The 22,390-nt window shown below is 42.6% G+C and overlaps 1 protein-coding gene across 1 annotated transcript; it reads left to right on the top strand.

Annotated features, from left to right (window-relative positions):
- The first annotated feature begins 1,414 nt into the window (after positions 1 to 1,414).
- Positions 1,415 to 16,467, top strand: C9H6orf163 (chromosome 9 C6orf163 homolog). Its single transcript, XM_068550849.1, has 5 exons — positions 1,415 to 1,478; positions 2,498 to 2,592; positions 4,024 to 4,131; positions 8,798 to 9,000; positions 15,174 to 16,467. Exons 1-5 carry the CDS (start codon positions 1,415 to 1,417, stop codon positions 15,607 to 15,609), a joined length of 906 nt encoding a protein of 301 aa, XP_068406950.1. The 3' UTR covers positions 15,610 to 16,467.
- Positions 16,468 to 22,390: the final 5,923 nt, after the last annotated feature.

Genomic DNA, 22,390 nt, shown 5'->3' with positions numbered 1-22,390 from the left:
AAATGAATTAGTGGGTTTTCAAATAATTGAAATCTTAGAATGTATAATAAAGATGTAAATTAAGAAAATGAAATTCTGCATTAACTGTGAATTTAGCTAAATAAAATTATCTGATAAAGCAAATTTACCCATTAAAAAAAAAAGTACTGTTACTGAGTCCAAACCTGTTCTGCTCACCATACAACAGGCCAGTAAATCAGAAGACAGGTTGTCAGGGCAAGGAATAACGACTTTATTTGGAAAGCCAGCAGACCCAGAAGATGGAAGACTAATGTCCTAGAGAACCATGGTACCCCATTCAGAAATCAGGCTTCTTTTATATTAAAAGGGGCGGGGGGTGGTGGCTGGTTGTTGCAGACTTCTTGGTGCAGGAATCCTTTGTTCTTGCAGCTGTTTGGGTAGGTCAGGTCATGATGTTACTGTAACCTCCAACAAGACAAATGTTATTCTCTGTTCTGCAACTTTTTATCTCTATATGGATGGGGAAGTGTTAACACCTTTAAAGGTTAGAACCTTGAGAATGGGCTATCCTGTAAATTTCAGGCTATAGGCAACATTCTTAACTCTAAGCAAAAGCAATAGAATACAAAGGTTAAAGTAAAAGAAACAGATCTAATATGGAGTCAGATTTGTTCTTTCCTATTACAATACTAATCCAACACAGACCCAGTAAATTAGAACCCTCAGAATCGGCCCTCAACTTGTGGGGTTTTTTTTAAGTTTTAAAATATTTTTTACATATTTTAATAGTTTTTTATTTGGAAATAGTTGAAGACTGGCAAGTTTTAAAAATAGAACAGAGAGTTCCCATCCAGCTTCTCTCATTGATGCCTTACATAATGCTGCTACACTGTCAAAACCAGGAAATTGGTGTTGGATCGATACTGTTATTCAGGTGCAGACCTTACATGCACTTTTTTTCTTTGGTGTGTAGTTTTATTGAATTTATCACATGACGGTTATCATGTAACCATCACCACAATTAGAACATAGAAATGTTTCTTCACCACAAAGAAACTCCCTCATGTTACCTCTTTTTTTAAAAAATTTACTTGTTGAAATTGGCTTCTTTTTTTAAAAAATATTTATTTATTTGGTTGCGCCAGGTCTTAGTTGTGGCAGTCGGGCTCCTTAGTTGCGGCTCACCGGCTCCTTAGTTGCGGAATGCGAACTCTTAGTTGCTGCATGCGCGTGGGATCTAGTTCCCTGACCAGGGATCGAATCCGGGCCCCCTGCATTGGGAGCACAGAGTCTAAACCACTGCGCCACCAGGGAAGTCCCCCTCATGTTACCTCTTAATGCCTCCTAATCACCAAACACCTCCAGTTTAAAAACCTTAGAGGAAAAAGAGCTCTGTTCTCCTTACAGCTTTATATAAAATCCTGGAGAAGAATGTGGTTGGCCAGACTTGAACATGTGCCCAATCCCGGGCCCATTAGTGGGGCCAGTTAATGGGGATCATCTGATGGGCCAAGCAGGTTGGCTGCTGTGATTGGCAGTCCCAGAACAGGTGAGAGGGGGAAGTTCTTGAGCAAAATGGGTCCTGTTACCAGAGGGAGAAAAGAGATGTTGGTCAGACAAAACATATGTCCCCAATGTCTTATCTGTGTTTATGGCCAGCGAGGCCCCACGAGAGATACACTGCAGTTTGAGATGTGCTTTGTAATTTTAGGGAGCTGATCATCAAGACCTAATCACCAGAATGGTTAATAATTTGACATATCTAAGATGTGAGCAATAAATGGAATAAATAAGTACTGTAATAGTTTGAATTGGAGAGAAAGATCACTCTGTGTGTGTGTGTGTGTGTGTGTGTGTGTGTGTGTGGTTTCAGCATCCTCATGCAGGCTGTGAGCCACCTCTGACAACCCACTCTGGCAGAAGATGGAGAAATCCCTGGGCCCAGCTCAGTGCACTCAGAGCTCTGTCCCCAGCTCTCTGATATTGTGTGGTCTTCGAACCTCTTTAGGTTTTTATTTTCTTGTCTGGGTGGAGAGGGAAGTATTATGGGAATATTGTTATTTGGAAATAAGATCATTGACAGAGAAGTGCTAAACTCCTACCCACAACTAAAGCAGCTAAACCCATGAAGACCTACACATTAGAAGGGCATATAGCGTATTAAAGAAAGCATTCTGCTCCCACTTTCCTGGTGGAGGTAACTAGCACCAGCACCCAGAGAGGAACTGGACAGTGTGCTAATGTCTCTTGGATATTCACTCACCGTTCAACTCGGGGGTTCAGAATGTGTTCCTCCTGCTATTTTACTTCCCCAGTTGCCTCCCTGTGGACTGGGTCTGATGCAGGTGCTGTGAGTTCCCCCTTAATCAGTTAGGGAAGAGCTTACCCCTTTCATGGGTATCTTTAAAGACTGACATTTCCTGAAAGGATATATTTCTTAGATAACTCTAATAAATAACTCGATAACAGTGAAAAGGAAAGCCAAGAAACAGTCTATGGATATTTGTGATTTTTTTTTTTCTCTTCAAACACACAGATATTGGGGCAGATATTCTGAATAAGGAAGAGCAGTTGCAAGAAGCTGTACTCAAAGAACGTATTGCAAAAGCAGAAGCTGACGTATGGGCTAAGGTAAAAGAAGTTGGAAATCAACCTGAATGCATCTTTGCGGTTCTTTCGTGTTTTGGATTTGTATGAAAGAGTGGAGTCAGGCAGAACTGACTTTGAATGCTGGCGTCTGTGGGACCAGGGGAGCAAGTTCTTCAACTCCGTAGTCTTGGCGTCTTCAAATGTAAAAGAGGAACAGTAATACTCACTCTGTAGGACTGTTGAGAGAGTTCAATGAAATAACGTGCCAGGCACACAGTAGGTGCTAAGTAAGAAGCAGAAATCATCAGGAGCTTCCTTCTGTCTAAATTGCCCCTATGTGTGGATGACTCCTGCTCCCTTTATTCTCATGGGATTAAAACCTTTTTAGAAAGACATTCTTGTTGTAGTTGTTTATTATTGCTTAATATTTAGTATATAGTAGACCATTCGTTTGTGCAGCGTGTAATGCCCCTAAGTGCCTGTTTTTTCCAAATGCTGCGTCATAGCTGACTCTCCTTTTCACCCCCTCTCCCAGCTCCCCTTCGCTCCAAAGTCTTTGACACCTTGTCCATGCAACTGCCGAGGGCCGTGGAGGCCATTTGAGGGTCTTGGGGCTCACGGTCAGATCCCAGACACTTCAGTGAAGCAGAATCTCAATCCTCCAGCTCCCACTTCTTCCAGTTAGAGAGAAAATGCCATACGTGACTTCCTAAAGAAAATTAGCGCTCCTTGAGAGCAGGACAACCCACAGTGCTAGAACATTATTTCTTGGTCTCTCTATAAAGTAAACATCATAGCAAAGAGTGTTGGAATTGCCCAGCGTTAGTCCCAGCAAAAGCTTGGTATTAAAGTACTTCGAAAGTACAAAATGCTCCAGTGCAAAGGGTAATAGATATAAAAATCTTACTAGACATGTATCCTTATCAATAATAATAAAATTTAAATTGATTGTGAGCCATTAATTATATACCCTAACACAAGAGAATGCTTTTGTGAATAATGTACAATTTAAATATAACAATATACAATTTAAATATAACAAATGTTCTGGGCATTCTCTTGAAATAAAATCATGAAACCTCTTCCTGAAGACCCTGATGCAGGGGATCTGGGATGGTACTCAGCCTCCCTTCTCAGCAATTTCAGGCTTTGTGCATTTTTCCACTTCTCTGTATTCTCCAGATTTTCTGCGATGAGCATACATTACTTTGATAGTCAATCAAGCAAGAAATAAAGTGCCAAAGAAAAAAGACAACCCAGCAGCCTGCAGTAAAGCTCTCCTTAGCAATTCCTGAAACAGTGATTTTAGCCACGGTTTGGGCCGTGTTAGGGCATCTCTGGCTGAGGCCTAGTTTGCTATGGGAGGTTTGAGACCGGAACAGAGCCAGTAGTCAGGGGCCCCAGGGTGGTTGCTAGTTTTCATTAAACATGAAAACCTGATATATATTAATAAATAAATGAACTCTTTCAAAGGCTGATGAACGCCAAAGAGAAGCAGTGAAGAAAGCCCTTGAAGAAGCAAATGACATGCACAAAATGAAAATCCAGATTCTGAAAGAGGAACATCAAAAAGATTTACAGGTTTTTATAGTGGCTTGTTTGTTGTCTTTTTAGCGGTACTTTAGTAAAAAGCTCTGGCGTGTTCCATGGTGGTTGGTTGGGAGGCTCAGGATTTTCACAGAAGATATGCTGGACTCCATGGCAACAGTGATGCATGGGTGCAAGAGAATCCCTTTGACATAACGAAGCATAATGAAGGGCCTTTGATATAATGAACCCAAACCTTTATGGGGTTAAGGTATGAAGGAGGCACCCCTGCCTGCCGGACCCCACATCCCTTGCCACTGGCTCTCTTTCCTCCTCTCAGTGCCCTTCTTCTGGACCCTCAAACCTGTATGCCCCACACTCTTTCCCACCTTGGGGACTTTGCCAGAATGTTCTTCCTGCACTTCATCAGACATCAGACATCACTGGTCAAGGGAGGCCTTACCTGATCAGCTCTGTCCTGCTACCCATACACTGTCCTTGTCACCCCGCCCTCTTTAACAGCATCACCACCTAGCGCTGGTGTAAGTAAATAGATTGGAGGATTGATTACTTGTTGAATACCTGATCGCCACCTGCCTGCAGCCTCCATAAGGGTGTGTCTGTCTCGCTACCACCCTCGTCCCGGTGCCAGCACGGTGCCTTGACTGTGTAACTGGGAAAACGGGCTGAACAGAGGAAGCAGGCGCTTCTCTCCCTTCTCCTGAGCTCTCTGATTGCATCCTTTGTCCTAAGTTTGCATTTACTGCGATGCCAAGAGGGACCTCTGTTTCTCAGGTATTTCCTGCAGGACCAGAGATCACACAATGAGGGGAACTCTTTCCAGCCTGTATCTTGTTCCAGTACACGACTCTGGGTAGTTAGTAAACTGTCCAGGCAGAGACCCCGGGGTTCCTTACACAGTTCAGTCCCAAACTCTGCTCAAAGGAAAAAACATACAGAACTATTTTCACACGTGGGTCACGGGAGGGACAGGACAGGGCACGATGCAGGTGTGATGATTCCTGGGCAGAGGCTGGAGGGAAAGTGGCAGAAGTGTGGACCCAGGGTTGGCCTAATTCAATAAGAACATAACGAATAAACAGTTCAGGGACCATGGGCCCTTTTGTCTCTCGTTTCGGCCGTGAGCACCTGCCATGTATCAGCTCTGTACCAGGTGAGATTAAATAGACTGTCCTCAGAAAACTTTCTGGCAGGAAAGGGAGCTCCACCCCAGGGCTCCTAAGGGATGGTTGACCCTCCCTGCTTGGCTCCAGTGGCCATGGCACCTGAGGGGCAGGCTGAGGTGGTCCACTGCCCATCCCTGATTTCACTTCAAAGCGTGAGGAGCATTTATAGCATGTCCAGATAGGCCTGCTGCTCAGCTAGCTGGGACCAGAACGGCCACACTGGTTCTTGAATAGTGAAATACTTCTCTAGCAATTGATAAATCACCACTCCCCGGGCCCCTAACACCTTCACCACCCTGGACCTCCCACAGCCCAGCAATTTGAAGGGGCAACCGTTTCCATGTGTGCGGGCCTCTAGGACCCTGCCCTGTGCTGCAGCCAGAGGATACACATTTTAAATATCACTCCTGGCATTAGGTTGTGATGATGCAAGGGTAACTTAGATGTGATGCCTGTTTCAAGGAGCTTGCATCCTAGTCTTGCTCTAGGTAATTTGATGGTACCCCATATATATAGTCTTTGGGTTGAGTTGATGCACTTAGTGTTAAAATAGAAGAAGTCCTAAGAAATTTTAAAGAGGGAGGTTGACCTTTCCAAATTATTCTAAAAAAGTCTCAGGGACTTTTTTTTTTTTATTATTATTATGATGAATGAGTGATTTGTCTAAGAGAGGTGTGGAGGGTTGTTTCAGCTGTAGGGTCCCCAGACATAAACACCACTATTGCTCCTCAGGGTGTGTCTCTGAACCACCTCCTCAGAGTCTACTTACCTGCAGATTCCTGGGCCCCGCCTGACCTACAGAGTCATTGGTAGCGTATTTAACCAGCAGCCCATGTGATTCTCACATATATTAAAGTTTAATATAAACACATATAAAGTCACCCATATTCTCTCATGTTAAAGTTTGAGATTACCTGTATAGAGAGCAGAAAACCAAGTTCTTCTAGAACCAAACAGCATTACATTCTGAGACGTAGAAATCACCAGGTATTGCTCTTTTGTGATGTTAAGAATCTGGGTGTCAGATGCTTGCTGTTAAATAAAATTTCCAGGTCTTGTCCAATGGACAGATAGGATTTTGAAAAGGTGCTAATATTATCTTATTCAAATACAATAATATTAAAAAGTAAATAATAAAATGGAAGCTAAGGGAAAATGAGAGTAGGAAATATAATGAAGTCAGGTGTGAATCCAAAACTTAGAAATGTCTGTATGCCACGAGGTCCTGTGCAGTTATCATAGCTGGCCCTTGAGCTTTCTGACAGTCAATGCACAGAGGAAAGTGCTATGAATCACCATGTCCATGAGGTAAAAACAAATCCGGGACTCAGGTGGCCCAGATCTTCCTCCATGTGATACCTGAGAGAAACTTCTCATGAGGGAGGCATTGTGTAATAAAGGAAGGTCTGTCAAACACCTGCACAGTAAAGAGGATGGATTTCATGAGGCTGTCTCTTATCTCCAGATAGAGGCTGATTCACTCAAAATGCATTTCAGTAAAAGTAATTTAACTGGAAGGCTTTCCATTGAGTAAGAACACTGCCAAACAGTAGGTCATTGAATTATTTTTTCGTAGCTTTAAATAGGTATTGGACATGCTGTATGAGGCAGTAAAATGATTTTGGTTTTACTAAACCATTACATAAAAGAGGGACAGGGTTTAATTCTCTGAATCCTAGTTCAGAACCCAGTCAAACTAAAGGGCTGGTGTGTCATTTTTAAATTCTATGATTCAAATAGAAATGTATTATGATAATACTTCATCTATCTAAGGCTCAACCATTCAGCAATCTCAGTTACTGGAAATGTACTTGAAAACCCAGAAATAATCCCTAAGAAGTTAAAATATCCCCTAAGACGTTAAATAACAGCCTCTGACTACAAGATAGAGACTCAGGCTTATTACCTGTAGCAGAACCTTCCATTCCCTGCTCACTGATTGTCTCTGAGAGACAGGGAGGAGGAGGGAGGGAGGAACCTCACTGTCTTATAAGCCTGGACGGCGATTCTGGAAGGAAAACAAACTGATGAATCTCTGGAAAGACCCCAGCATCACAGCCAGCAATGAAGCGGGAAGCTGGTGGGCGAGAATCCTGCTTTTGTTTCTAGTTCTTCCACTGACTCACTCTGTGAAATAACTTAGTTTCTTTTGCTTTGTTTTTATTATTTTTAAAAAAAAATTTTGTTTAATATTGGAGCAGAGTTGATTTACAATGTTGTATTAGTTTCAGGTGTACAACAAAGTGATTCAGTTATACATATACATGTTTCTGTACTTTATCAAATCCTTTTCCCATTTAGGTTATCACAGAATATTGAGCACCTTTGTTTCTTTATGTTCTCTCTTATCCCTGAAACAGATACAAACTGACCTTTAAATGAAAGTTTTGAAACTCCTGGATGGAATTAATTGCCCCTCCTTTCTGGCGTGTATTTCTGTTAAACCACTGGTTGCAGGATGGGGTCTGGGTCTCCTCTGCTAGGCAGCGGGTCCCGAGGAGGATTCCAGCCTCCTTCTGTCTGTAACATTGGGCCTAGCACTGTGCCTGTCACACTGTGCTGTCAGTGGACATTTCCAGGGATACAGGGTTTTCCTTGGGAGCCTGTTTCCCTCAGGTCCTGGTTTGGCAAGTGCCTCCTCTTTTTACTCGGCTGAAGGCTCCACAGGTCCTTCTACCCTGGCACAGTGGAGCCCTTGCTCCCGTCCCCTTTGTGAACAAGGAAGAGCCCCTCAACGCGAATGAGCTGGAATGCTCCAGAACGACATTGGGACTGGCAGGCAGCTTCCTGTGACTGCGGTCGTGTGCGGTGCTTGCTGCCCGGGCCTCAGGTCTCCTCCTACCCGGGAGACTTTCATAGTCATTATTTCTGCCATTTTCCAGGACTGACTTCCTAAGGCAGTATCGTACTCTGTATTTCTAATCATGAATAAAGATAATAGGACACTATAGAATATTTGGACAATCAAGAAAAAATACCTGTGACCCAATTACTTTTCTTTTTGCAATTCCTTTCCAATATTATCTATATACGTATTTTATGCTAAATAGTTTGTGCATTTCTGATTTTACTTAACATCATTATAAATGAAACTTTTCCATATAGTATACACTCTTCTTTATTTTTTCCTTTTAATAGCCATGTAATATTCCATGGTAAGGCTATACCATTCCAGTTTTTTTCTTTTTCCATTTTTTTCTGTAAAAAAATATATTTTTTTATTGAATGAAAGATTCTTTAAATTCTATGGTGCTTTACAATTTTCAGAAGTTTCACACATATGATTTCATACAACCCCATAATCCCCTTTTTTTCCCCACCCCCTGTATTGCCCCTCCCCCTTCCCTCTCCCCACTGGTAAACATTAGTTAGATCTCTATATCTGTGAGTCTGCTTCTTTTTAAAATACACTCTTCTTTTAAATCATTAGGTTTAACTGGTGTACATTCCATCGGGCAGATGAATTATGATTTGAATAACATTTTTAAACATCAAAGCTGTAACACCTAAACCTAGTTTTTCTGTTGCTTAAGGAAATGGCATCTAAGACCAAGATCGAGTTGCATCAAAACATGGAGGAAGAACTGCAGCGAGAACACCTGGCTGCCGAGCAACGCATGGTCCACAGGATCCAGAGGATCATGATGGAGTGCCACCGGGAGAAGGTCCAGGCCGTGGAGGAAGCCCGGGCCCAGGAGAGGCACATAGCCCAGGAGGAGATCCAGGCCCAGAGAAGGTACTCCAGGGGGTACCCCTGCAAATCAGTGTCTTACTCTGTCAGAATCAACTTGGAGAAAGGGATAAGGTTGAAGCACATAGGTGGATATTTCCCAGGTTTGGATTTTTACATTTTTTTAAAATTTACTTATTTTTTATTTTTATTTTTGGCTGCATTGGGTCTTTGTTGCTGCACATGGGCTTTCTCTAGTTGTGGTGAGCGGGGGCTATTCTTCATTGCGGTACGCGGTCTTCTCATTGCAGTGGCTTCTCTTGTGCAGCACGGGCTCTAGGTGCACGGGCTTCAGTAGTTGTGGCTCGTGGGTGTAGAGTGCAAGCTCAGTTGTTGTGGCGCACGGGCTTAGTTGCTCCGCGGCATGTGGGATCTTCCCGGGCCAGGGATCGAACCCATGTCCCCTGCATTGGCAGGCAGATTCTTAACCACTGCACCACCAGGGAAGCCCTGTTTTTACATTTTTATTATGGAATATATCAAACATAGAGAACAATATATAGTATATTGTAGAATGTGTGTGTGTGTGTGTGTGTGTGTGTGTGTGTGTGTGTGGTTTAAAGAAAAATAACACAAATACTCAAGGGCCTACCAGCCATCTGAAGGGACTGAAAAGTCCCATGTTCTTCCTCAACCACATTTCCTTCCTTTCCCCCCTCTCGCGAGATAACTACTGTTCTAAAAATTGTGTTTTTCATTCTATATCTCCAGTTTTAGGGTAGAAGAGGAATCAAGAAATACTTTTCCACAGGCACATATAAGTCAGTCTTCACATTCTCTAGCCCATACCATACACTACTGTGGATGGGTTACTTTTGGGCTTTTTCTTATTACACAAGTCATAATGCTGTAAACGAAGTTGACCTTATGGAAATATAGAGAGCAAAAATTGCTAAGTCACTGCTTCCTACCCCGTCCCTGTCTCCCAGAGACAATCATTTTAAAGAACGGGGTCTGTATCCTGCTGTGCCCTTTTGATGTATTTACAGCCTTATATATGTTCATAATCTGAAATAATTTTTACATAAATTGGATCACATATATATGTGTGAAAAATACCAAAGGAACCATTTTATATATGTAATGAACATTTGATGGAATTGGCCAGTTTTAACAGGACAGCAGTCAGGAGCCCTAGTGGCCAAGAGAGAACTTCGGTTTCCGGGTGTTCAGCGACCTGACCAAGTTCATGTAGCTGAAGCAGCAGGACCAAAACTGAAACCTTTGTATTCCACCTCCTGGACTAGGGCTTGTCTCTTGCTTTGCTGCTTGAGTTAACAAATCTATTTGTATATAATTAATGGGTAAAATCGTCCTTGTTAGAACTGTTTAGAATAGGGCCAAAGGTAAAATTCTGTAGGGGGTGCAGATAAATAGGAATGAAGGCTGCAGCCGCGGCTATTTTGGTGGTCCCCCCTTCTTGCACAGGCTGTAAGTCACTGTGAGGCAGAGGAGGAAGAGGCGAGAGGATTTCAGGAGAAAGAGAAGGTGGTAACTCCTGAGTGAGCTGTGGTCCAAAGCAGTGGAAGATGGTTCTCCTCTCCCTCTGCTTCCCACCCTCCATCTGCAGGAGCTCTGTCTATCCTGAAGGAGCCTCTGGGTCCTCTCTTCACGCACACCGGCAGCCTCCTGCTCCCTCCTTCACTCTTTCGCTTTTGTCCCCCTTTGGCCCTTTCCTCTGTGAGGTTCAACAGCCACCTTTCATTAAGCCAGTTGACTAAGATTAGGGAACTGCCATGCCTGTTATTTAAGTATATCCATCTAGAATGTCCATTTTGTTATTGATGTGTCCCAAGTGCCTGGCGGAGAACCTCACGCATGGTGGGTGTCCTTTAAATAGTTATCAAAGGTTCAAGTTTGTTCCAATCAGCTGAACCCACTCTGCAGCACACCAGGTCTTATTTCGAGACATTGCTAGATTCCAGCATTCTTTAGAGCATTTGCAGAAATTAATATATGGAGAAGGGCCACTGTTGAGGATTCCACTGTGGATCTCTTACTTGGCTCTAAACTTTCACTCAAGACTTCAGGATTCAGAATACTTACATATTGTGACAAGTTTGTTAAATGCTCAGAAAACTTTCTTTGTGGGTTGAGGTGATTGAGTTCTAAACAGATTATCTAGGAGACACTGTACTCTTTCTCTTAAAGGTAAAAAAAAGAAAAAAGAAAGAAACATCTTGCTCGGAAAGGTTCTAAGTATTTTCTCACCCAAGGCAAAGGCATGACTGAAGTGACTGCTCAGGGATGTGTGTGGTCATGGCTGTAATTCCTGGTGACAGCTGCCCTTTATTCCACACTAGACCATGCAAGGCCCTTTGTATGCTTCTCATTGAATCCTCATATCCCTTCCTGGGGGATTGAGTCGTCTTTCATATCTTCAGATGAACATGCTGAGTCTTAGAGAGAGACTAAGCAACTGCCCAAGGTCACCTGGAAAGATACAAACCCTGGTGTGTATGATACCGAAGCTTGTGACCTTCCCTTACGCCACCCTGCTCACTTCACCAGGGGTCATCAAGTGCCTTCTGGGGATGTGGTTCTGAGCTCGGGCACTGAGGGGTAAGACTCTTGCCTCAACATTATGTGACGTAACTAAAGCATAGCTGTCCCCTTTGAGCAAGGCTAGAGGGACTTGTGCAAAGAACACATGGGTGCTGGAGGAGTTCTCTGTCCTGGAAAGATCAAGCGAAGAGTGTGTGGGCTGTGTGGTGAGGTGGGTTTCTTGGAGGAAGTTAGTCTTGGTTTGGGCCTTAGAGAGAAGGGAGGAGGTCCCATTTGTGAAGGACTGAAAAGAGTGGGGACAGCATGAGCAAACACATGGAGTTGGGAGTTTAATGAGGCAGAGCCAAGGGGAGTTGGGAGCATTAATACCCCAGAGATATAAACGCGCTGCTGAAGGTTGGACTCTGGAGATGCCTCCTCTCCTCCCCGCCCTGTCTGCTGTCTACCGCCCCAGCTTGGGTATCACTAATCGTCCTGCAGACCAGGTGCAATAGGTTCCCAGCGTCTCAGGTAGAACATCAGAATATATTTTCCTTATAAACCCACTGGTTATAGCTAATTAAAATAGTGCTAAGAGCCCTGTAGTTCAAGTGAAATAGCTCATTGTGGGCTCACCTGGCAAATGATCTGCCATGTTCAGTGTTTCTCCAAACATTGGATGCACAAATGAGTTTTGGAAACAGATCCCTGCATAACTTAGGAATTGCCTATGGAGAAATGAAGTGTTGGTTTTTACTGTACCAACACTGGGAAAATAACTGGCAAAAGTTGGAAAGGATATTTAAAAAAATATCAGATCCTTTTAAGCGAGAACAGATTTTGGTAGTAAGGAGTTTAAAGGGGGCTGTCATGGAGGGTGGGAGCTGGTGTCATCTAAGGTACATTTTGAGCAGATGTACCTGAGATCAGCTCTGGTGGAGCTTTTTAGTCAGCCCCTTAGATGGACACCTCCTCTGTGTGGGTCCAGAGAAAGCCAGGCCGACCTAGTAGGAAACTCCCACCTGCTTGTGATGGAGCCGTGGTTCTGGAGAAGGGGTGTAACTTCCTCCTTGGGGATTTGGGGCTGGCTCAAGGAAATGCCTTCCAGTTCCTTCTGATCTAAGCACCACGGGCTCTGATCATCATCTCCACAATCTCACCAACATCCTAAAGATTTTATAAATCATCAGCCTGAATCCTAAGGTTGTGTGTAGATGCACCTTCTGAACACTATCTATGCCTCTATTGTCCTGTGACCTGGGCTGAGAATCAGGAAGTTGGTTTTGATTCCTCTTCTTTCTGTAGCCCCTAAATCCTAGCAATAACGAATTCTGGCACTTGTGACTTTGTAATATTCCTTGGATTTCCCCCTTTCTCTCCCTCTTCCTATCCCTTTCTCTTTCATCATTAATTTAGATCATTGTACACTCAGAATGTTACAAAATAGTACGAATTGGTCTCTCTACTTCACCCAACTCGGATTCAGTTTACCTGATATTATCAGAATAACAATTCTATAATTATTTATTTATTTATTTATTTTTGGCTGTGTTGGGTCTTCGTTTCTGTGCGAGGGCTTTCTCCAGTTGCAGCAAGCGGGGGCCACTCTTCATCGTGGTGCGTGGGCCTCTCACTATCACAGCCTCTCTTGTTGTGGAGCACAGGCTCCAGACGTGCAGGCTCAGTAGTTGTGGCTCACGGGCCTAGTTGCTCCGTGGCATGTGGGATCTTCCCAGACCAGGGCTCGAACCCATGTCCCCTGCATTGGCAGGCAGATTCTCAACCACTGCGCCACGAGGGAAGCCCCAGAATAACAATTCTAAAATGTTATTTTCAGTGTGTTGCCCTCCTGATAAGAAATGTATAGTGATCTCTTATGCTATTGAAGCAGGCAATGTTTTCTACTGAAGGGCAGGAACTCTCCGATTTGCCCCATTGTGTGACATTGAACAATAACTGTCTCCCCAAGCCTCACTTTCCTCACCTGTTATGTGGGAATAATAAGAGGTAATAAATACAAATAGAACCGGCTTCAGTGGGTGAAAATTAAATGAGATATAGTGCATGTAAATTGCTTAGCACAGTCCCTGGGACACAGTAAGTACTCAATAAATGGTGACCCTTGTTATTAATAACGGATATAGCCTAGTTGGTGGGAGAGGGAATGAGAAAAATAGCATAGCAGCTGGAGAGGCTCAGGACAAATGATGTTTACCTCCAGACTGGGAAAATCTGTCAGGTTTGAAAGTCAAGTTGAAAGAATCAGAGACTGAGAGAACTGCATCTTGGAGGGTAGGAGCTGGGGTAAGTCTTGGAAGGACTGTATTAGACTAGGAGGCAGAGAGGGGAGGGTTTTTATTAACAACCATAAATACTCGAATTCAACATTTGTAGGTTTTTTAATCCTCAAATCTTTAGAGGTTCTATTCCAACTAGGTATCAGGAGATATCCACCAGAAGTGTATCTCAATGGCTAAGAGATTTGTCCTGAACCCAGACTGTCTGGGTTGTAGCACTTGTTTTGCCACTTTATCTAATTAAGTGAAATTGAGCAAGTTGCTTGACCTCTCTGAGCCACAGTTCCTCATCTATAAAATAGGCCTCATAGACTGAACTGCCTCATAGACTTGTTTGAGTAATCATTGAGTTAATATATTAATCATTGAGTTACTATTGAGTTTATAGTTGGCTGCTATAAATTCTATATAATTATATACATTATAACCAGAGGCCTATGAATTCATTCAGCAATGGTTCTCAAAGTATGGTCCCAGACCCTTTCAGCAGGTCCCCAAGGTCAAAGCTATTTTCTTAATAATACTAAGATGTGATTTGCCTTTTCACTCTATCTCATGAATATGTAGTGGTGTTTTCCAGGGTTTTATGATGTGTGATATCTCAACAGATTGAAACAAAACGAAAATCTAGCGCCTTTTTCTATTAAGCCAGACAGTAAAGAGTTTTGCCACAAATGTAAAATGATGCCACTTTTCTCACCAAAAGTTTTTTGATTTAGAAAAAATATTTTTCCTACGAGGTGTTTTATGTTAATGTTTAATGGATTTATCGATACTTCACATGAATTTATAAATGTTGGTTAAATGTCTGACTTTTAACTTTTAAAACTGTTAGGGTCACTAGATATAACCCATATGAACAAAAGTCCTTTGGGTTTCTTGGTCATTTTAAGAGCGAAAAGTGATCTTGAGACCAAAAAGTTTGAGGCTGCTGTCTTAGAGTATTGCTCAGATAGAATCAAGAGTAGGGCTAAACTCACCCTGTGAGACAGTTTCCTCCCCTCTGGCTAAAGGTGAGTAGCTGGGTTGAAATACAGAAATGCTTTCTTTAAGGGTTTGGAAATCTGAGCCTATTTCTTCATTTTTTTAGAACTCTGCATTCATATTTTTCTGACCACAGTGGACTCGAGTCCTTAAAGTTAGCATCAGACACTAGACTAGTGGCCTCACCCTAGCCCACAGTGGGGAAATCAATGTGCTCCTTCCCTGCTCTAAAAAATATTTTTTTATTGTTAACATCTAATCAAAGCTCATCTCTACCAGCCTGTCTCAGACTGGTGGCTCATGTAAACCATGAAATCATTTCTCCTACATCTGCGGTGAAAGACAAAATCTTTTTTTTTTTTTGGTGGCTCATCCATCTAACTATTAATATTCAACCCTTATTCCTTTCTGTAGAAAGGCCATGGAGGAACTTTTGAAAGCTGGTGTCACAGTTATGAAGGATCAAAAGAAGAGTGTGAGCCATCTGATAAAGGAAAAAGAACATGCAATGAACGTCTACTATTGCGTGGCTCAGAGACAGAAGCAAGAAGAGGTTCAGGAAGTGCTTCAAGAAGCAGAGAAAACACATCAGGCCACGCTTGGAAATGTGATGGACAAACTGCTTAACACGCAGGGGGAGCTGCTGTCCATGGCGAAGCAACTGGGAATCATGACAAATTGGAAAGATTTCCTGGAGGAAGAGTTACAGGAAACCAGGGTAGCGTTTCAAAACTACATCAATTATACGTTTCCGAAGCTCTCACCGGGACATGCAGATTTTATTCTGCCAGAAAGAAAGAAAACGCCTTCCAGTCTTATTACTCAGGAGAACCAAGCAACTCTTGATTAGAAGTCTTCATCTGAAATGGCACTACAAAAGACATTGTTCTAAAGACTAAATAAATTCACTCAAAAACCATTTATTGATCCCCGGTTATGTGCAGGGGACTAGTGAGCTGTGAGCATTTTGATGGAAAACCAAAATAGTCAAAAGCACATTCCAGGCTACAATGAGGTTCTAAGTCTAATGGAGGAGAGGTAACAGTGAGGGGGGTCAAAACTGACTAGGAGGGAAAAAGATTTCTTGGAAGAAGTCTAAACATACTTCTGTATCTGGCTTTACTCACGTTTACATCAGACATTTAACTATTTTAGTATTTGTTGCAGTTAAAAAACAGTAAAGGGACATGTTCTTAGATGGTTTCCGTTGTGGAGAGGTGTGTCTAGTAATCCAGTATGTCTAGTAATCTAGTCTAAAGATTATTATTTGGTGAACTGCAATAGCTTTGTAGGAAAAAAAGCAAAGTTTCTCAGATTCAATAGGATAAAACTTAAATTCTGGGAAGCCTATATAAAATAATTCAGAAAGGACTCTCTTATATTTGCCATTTGTGAAAGAAAAATATGTCTTTAGAGGTCAGATTCCTTGCCTCAGGGATGGGGAGTCCCCTTATGTTTATACCCAAGCCCAGGAGTGCTTGGAGCTCATCTCCTTTAGGTAAAAATGCAGAAAATCATTCTGTACCACAATGCTCAGGACCAACAAATGTCAACATCTACTGAATTAAAATGGAAGAAAACCCAAGCCATAAAGACTGCTCCAAAAAAATCTATCCACTTTAATGTAGCATCCTTAAATTATTAATCACCAACTTATATTGGTGGCTTTAAAATTAAATACCTGGAAAGCCATTTTCAGTAAATTAAAAAGTGCTATTGTCAAGCAGGTCTTAGGTGGATTTGTTTATATTGACCGGTCTGGGATTTCCTAATGATAAAAGTAGTGATTTGTTTACAACTGCATAATGGACTGCACTCTCCTAGTGTTTAGCTTCCTGATTCTGCAGGACTACTGCGGTCCATACTAATCGATTGCCTAGGGGCTGGAAGTCAGAACATTTATACAGTACTTTACACTGCTTTTTCCAGCACGTTCTTCTCATAGCACTCAATGGGATAGGCAGGACAGGGGTGGTTGTTATCCCATTTTGACAAATGATAACATGAAAACTACTATGTATGTATTTACATGTGTGAAGCACTTTTTTTTAAGTTGAAGTATAGTTGATTTACAATATTGTGTTAGTTTCAGGTATACGGCAAAGTGATTCAGTTATATATATATATATATATTTTCAGATTATTTTCCATTATAGGTTATTACAAGATATTGAATATAGTTCCCTGAGCTATATGGTAAATCCTTATTGTTTATTTTATATATAGTAGTGTGTGTATGTTAATCCCATACTCCTAATTTATCCCTCCCCTACCTCTTTCCCTTTGGTAACCATAAGTTTGTTTTCTATGTGAGTCTGTTTCTGTTTTGTATATAGCTTCATTTGTATTATTTTTTAGGTTCCACATATAAGTGATATCATATAATATTTGTCTTTCTCTGTCTGACTTACTTCACTCAGTATGATATTCTCTAGGTCCATCCATGTTGCTGCAAATGGCAATATTTCATTCTTTTTATGGCTGAGTAATATTCCATTGTGTATATACCACATCTTCTTAAACCAGTTGTCTGTTGATGGGCACTTGGGTTGTTTCCATGTCTTGGCTAGTGTAAATAGTGCTGCAGTGAACATTGGGATACATGTATCTTTTCAAATTAGGCTTTTCATCTTTTCCGGTTATAAGCCCAGGAGTGGAATTGCTGGATCATATGGTGATTCTATTTTTGGTTTTTTAAGGAACTTCCGTAGTGTTTCCATAGTGGCTGCATCAATTTACATTCTCAACAGTGTAGGAGGGTTCCCTTTTCTCTACATGTGAAGCACTTTAAAAACCTTAATATTTAATCCTCACAATGACTTTTGAAAGTAATTATAACTGCCCCCAATTTATAGAGAGGGAAACCGAGGCTCAGGGAGATTCAGTAACTTTCTCCAGGGCACACAGCTAGTGACAGAGAGGGAATTCAAAATATCACAAGGCACAGGCAGATGGTTACATGAGAGAGACCTGGGTTTTGCAGACTTGAATAGATAAGAACAGCAGCTGACACTGGGGAGTGCTAGCATGCGCCAACTGTGCATACACAAGTGGACTCATTCATGTTCACAGCAGGCTGTGAAAGGTAGGAACCATTAACACAGGCACAGACAGGTCAAGTCACTTTCTCAATGTCATACAGCGAGGAAGGGTCAGAGCCGGTTTCAAATCCACAGAGTCAGTCTTCAGCCCACGCCTTCCATCATTATTTTTGTTCAGATGTAAAGGCCTTGGTGCCTGGTTGGTTGACTCTGCAGGTGCGTGTCTTCGTGGCTTCTCTGATGAGGACCAGAAGGACGTGGTCTGTCCTCTACGGCATGCATCATTTTTGTCCCTTCTAGAAGTGAAAGGAAGTTGTACCTAGGATTGTGTGTCTGAGTTATTGGAGTCATTCACCAGATTCGCAGCTGAGCACAAGGAAGGAAAGCAGAAGGAATGCATCTTCTGAAGACGTTCACTTCATGGCCACAGTGAAGGTATGTCTTTTGGTATCAGTGATACAGTGCGTAACATAAAAAGAAAGCAGGCGACTTATTTTTGGTTTGGAAAAAGGAATCTAGCTTCTCAGGCTTCAACCAGATTGGAATAAATTATCTGTGTTTTTAGTATTTTCCTTGTTTATATTGATACTTCACCCTCAGCTCCCACCCCAATCCCAACCGTTAGCTCCCTTAGGGTTTTTAAAGTAATGTGGATGCTTCCAATAAGGGCAGAGTTAGAGATCTTGTTACTGTCCTGATCCCAACTTGACCTGCCCACCAGAGGACTCCTCGCCCCGCTTCCCCACAGTGCTAATCAGCCCCCCTGTTGTAGGGGTGATCACAGGGGGTTCTGTCAGGACAGACTGACCTGATCCCAGAGCCCCACTTGCTTTTCCCCTTAGAGCCTGGAGTCAGCACGAACCACGGAGGGGAGGGGACCTCTTCAGTCCTCTGTTCTCATTCTGCTCTGCCTGTCCCAAGGCCAAAGTGAAGAAACAGTATCTTTACTCTTACCCAAATCCTTCACTTTGATCATTTCAAACCACAGTTCTTTCTAGCTTGAATGTCTCCAAGATATACCCCTGAGAATTAAAGTTCAAAGTGGATGGATAATCTGCTCTAAAGGGCAGAAAAAGCTGATAGTAAACTAAAAATGAGACCTCCCTCGTATTTCCATAATCCCATCTACGGAACTTCTCAGCAGTCTCTCTTATTTTTTATTTTTTTAATACATTTATTTATTTATTTATTTTTGGCTGCACTGGGTCTTCGTTACTGTGCGCGGGCTTTCTCTAGTTGCGGTGAGTGGGGGCTACTCTACGTTGCGGTGCGCAGGCTTCTCACTGCAGTCGTTTCACTTGTTGCGGAGCATGGGCTCTAGGTGCGCGGGCTTCAGTAGTTGTGGCTCGTGGGCTTAAGTAGTTGTGGCACATGGGCTTCAGTAGTTGTGGCTCGCGGGCTCTAGAGCTCAGGCTCAGTAGCTGTGGCGCACGGGCTTAGTTGCTCCGCGGCATGTGGGATCTTCCCAGACCAGGGCTCAAACCCGTGTCCCCTGCACTGGCAGGCGGATTCTTAACCACTGCGCCACCAGGGAAGCCCTCAGCAGTCTCTTGTTTCCATGATACTGATAAGGATGATCCTTGTGGATAAAAAAAGGAAACAATGGAAAATACAGCAACGACCACTGACTGAGCATCTGCTATGTATCATCTGTTGCACTAAATTCCTTACTAAACCTTGTCTTACTGAAATCTCACAGCAACCCCGTAAGATGCCTCCTATTACCCCCATTTTGAAAATTCGGAAACTTAGACTCAGAGAAGGAAAGTTGCTTGTTGAAAAATGACAAATTGTTTGACTGCAGAGCCATGTGTTTTCCACAGCTACAGCACAGAGCCTAATTTAGTGCCTGTGTAAACACTGAGTAGGCGTCAGGGGTGCACTGCTTTCAAAACACATTGGAATTGTAGCGAGCAAGTCTGAATTACTGTGCAGAACCCTTGCTCTTCCAGTGGGCATGGGCTGGGAGCCAAGAATTGATCAGCCTTCCCTGAATGTGCTTGAGGAACCCTCCTGATGCGGAGCCCGGGGAAGAATTTATGGAGGGGCATAACCCAGAGCTTCCCCTCACCACGCAGGTGTCGAGAAGGGCAGAGTCCCTGGCGGGTTCTGGAGACAGATCAATTGCCTGAAGCTCAAAGGTGAGAATTACAATGTCAAGTGAAAAACTGAAAGTGAGGTATGTCTTTGAAATCTCAGTGGGATACTTACTCAAATTTTCTAACAAAATCTGATTGAGACTAAGGCTATTTTCAGAAAGAAAGATTCCCTGAGTGAACCAATTTTTAGTATAACTTGTCTTGAGAACACTTAGTAACTCTCCTGGTACCAATTACTTTGAGTACAATACCTAGAAAAGCCACTCTGGATCTTAGATACTAAGCCCCATGCAAGTTATTAAAATTGTAACCATTTTGGAAAGTTACTTTAAAAAGAGCTTAGGGAATTCCCTGGTGGTCCAGTGGTTAGAACTTGGCATTTTCACTGCTGGGGCCTGGGTTCCTTCCCTGGTCAGGGATCTAAGATCCCGTAAGCTGAGAGGCGCAGCCAAAAACAAACAGACAAAAGAGCTTAAAGTGCATTTTTCTTAGTTGTCTTAGAGGCTCGCTGTACAGTAGGAGTCTTTGCAGCTCCCATGGTTTCTGATATTTAGGAAGCTATGTTAATTCCTGGAGGCCATCTGGGAACTTAATTTGAGGACCCTAAGAAACTACTGTACTTAAATTGTATAGAAGTCATTCCACCAAGAAACGAACCTTGTTTTCAGAGACAGTAGACCTGTAGGCTGGGAAACAGGTGCCTAGCATCCCTAGGAGAGATGGAGAAGCTACCTCACCCCCATAGCAGTCACAAAGCACAGGAGTTGGGCTATTTAGTAATCACTGGACCTTTATGTGACAAAGAAGTCATTCTGGTATTGTCTTTCTCCAACTTTGATTCCATTTGACCTATTTATAGCCTGCATATTCTAGCTTTGGGGGCCTTTTTTGCACTGACATCATGTAGACACTATTTGACAAAATAGGTTTGTTTACAGAACAGAGAGTTTTGACATTCTGCTGCCTCTAATAAGCTCTCCTTTCTGCTTGGCTGAGATCACTCAGAAGAGGAAAGAAGAAACCGTTGCCTTTTGCTGTCCAGTTATTGGAAGCCAGGGCATGCGTGAGTGCTTCACCTGCGTTATTCAGCTCCTGCCTCATGGCAACCAGCTAAAGAAATTCAAGCACATCGAGGCTGGGTATTCCGCATCAAGTCACTCCATTTGAAAAGTGCAGATGCATTCAACGCAATACCATCTGATTCCAACTAGCAGGATTGAAAACCAATGGTTTTACTCTAGTTAGTTCTAAATAGAAACACTTTAATATTGAATTGAATGAAGTTCAAATTATCCTTTTCTACATAGCAACTGCATGTTAGGTCTTAAAATTAGCAAGGATCCAAGTTTATCGATCTGCCTTTCCTTGCTTTTAACCATATGTGATATTTCCTATTTCTCATAGCACTCTTTCCATCTGACCTGCTTTGGGTGTCTGTTTCCTACCACTGGACTTTAAGATCCACTGGACTCTCTCTGCTGAGGACCCACAACAAACTCCAGGACCAGGTAGTATCCTTGACATATCACTCTGTGCATAAGTATTTCCCATCCCCTCTCCCCTGACTCAGTATTCCCAAGGAAAGCTATTTCTATTACTGGTCCATTTGAAGGATTATCATTTAATTACATAATAGAATGTATCCCTAGAGTTATGCATTTCAGCTAGAAATCTACATATCTCTAGAAGCTCTACAATCTGTTCTAAAGAATCTACATCTCTAGAAATCATAGAGGTGTATGGGATGTTAATTATTGATTTTGTTTATTCAACATGCAGTAGGAAGCAACCTACTGTATACCAGGTGCCGTGTTAGATGCTCGGGTTCTTGGTACACTAAATAGTTGGTGGTCCTTACTCTTAGAGAAGTCAGCTAAGTGGGTAGAAGGATAGTGAGTACATGCATTATAACACTGTCGAGGGCTGGAGAAGTAGCAATAATGGGCTCACAGCTCATTTTCTAACTCATGTCATGTTGTACTGCCAAGGCGGTAATATCTACCATCAGTAGCCTGCTAGCCAAACTGGTACTCTTGCTTTGTGCTTAGTCCTGTCCACATTTGTGAAGGAATGGCTTGATTTAAATTTTGTTTTCAGCAAAGTGGATTCTACAATCTCAAAGATAAATTTTCCTAGTTCTCATATGGTTTTGTTCTTCTTGAGGTTGTTAGGTGGCCACTAGTAGATGGTTGTTTCCCCTGTCGGTTCAGGGGCCAACAGCTTCCTACTTGACAAAATACCATCTCTGGGTTTTCTGGAATACAAGGAAATTCCAGCCTCTTTGTCAGAGGCCTCAGGAAGACACAAAAGACAATGCTACAACTGCTGTCACCCATTCCAGGGAGTCCAGAGTCATGGTCTGGCTTCATACTCTCTGGTCTCAGAGATACACTCAGTGGACTTCGGCCGGGGAGCATCCGCCAAGTAATGGGAGCATCGTGGGAATAAACCCCACTGTTCTATTGCTGAGGAATTGAGGCAAGCTGCTCAG

This window comes from Eschrichtius robustus, chromosome 9 (genome assembly GCF_028021215.1).
Source record: "Eschrichtius robustus isolate mEscRob2 chromosome 9, mEscRob2.pri, whole genome shotgun sequence".
NCBI lineage: Eukaryota > Metazoa > Chordata > Mammalia > Artiodactyla > Eschrichtiidae > Eschrichtius > Eschrichtius robustus.
Note: the sequence above shows the minus strand (reverse complement) of the source record. Positions and strands in the feature narration are given on the sequence as shown.

Bases quoted from the DNA above. Each gene is read 5' to 3' on its own strand.
- C9H6orf163 (XM_068550849.1), top strand. From the start codon at position 1,415: ATGTGCCCAATCCCGGGCCCATTAGTGGGGCCAGTTAATGGGGATCAT. The intron at 4,132-8,797 runs GTTTTTATAGTG...CTGTTGCTTAAG, and splicing joins AACATCAAAAAGATTTACAG to GAAATGGCATCTAAGACCAA. The intron at 9,001-15,173 runs GTACTCCAGGGG...TCCTTTCTGTAG, and splicing joins GAGATCCAGGCCCAGAGAAG to AAAGGCCATGGAGGAACTTT.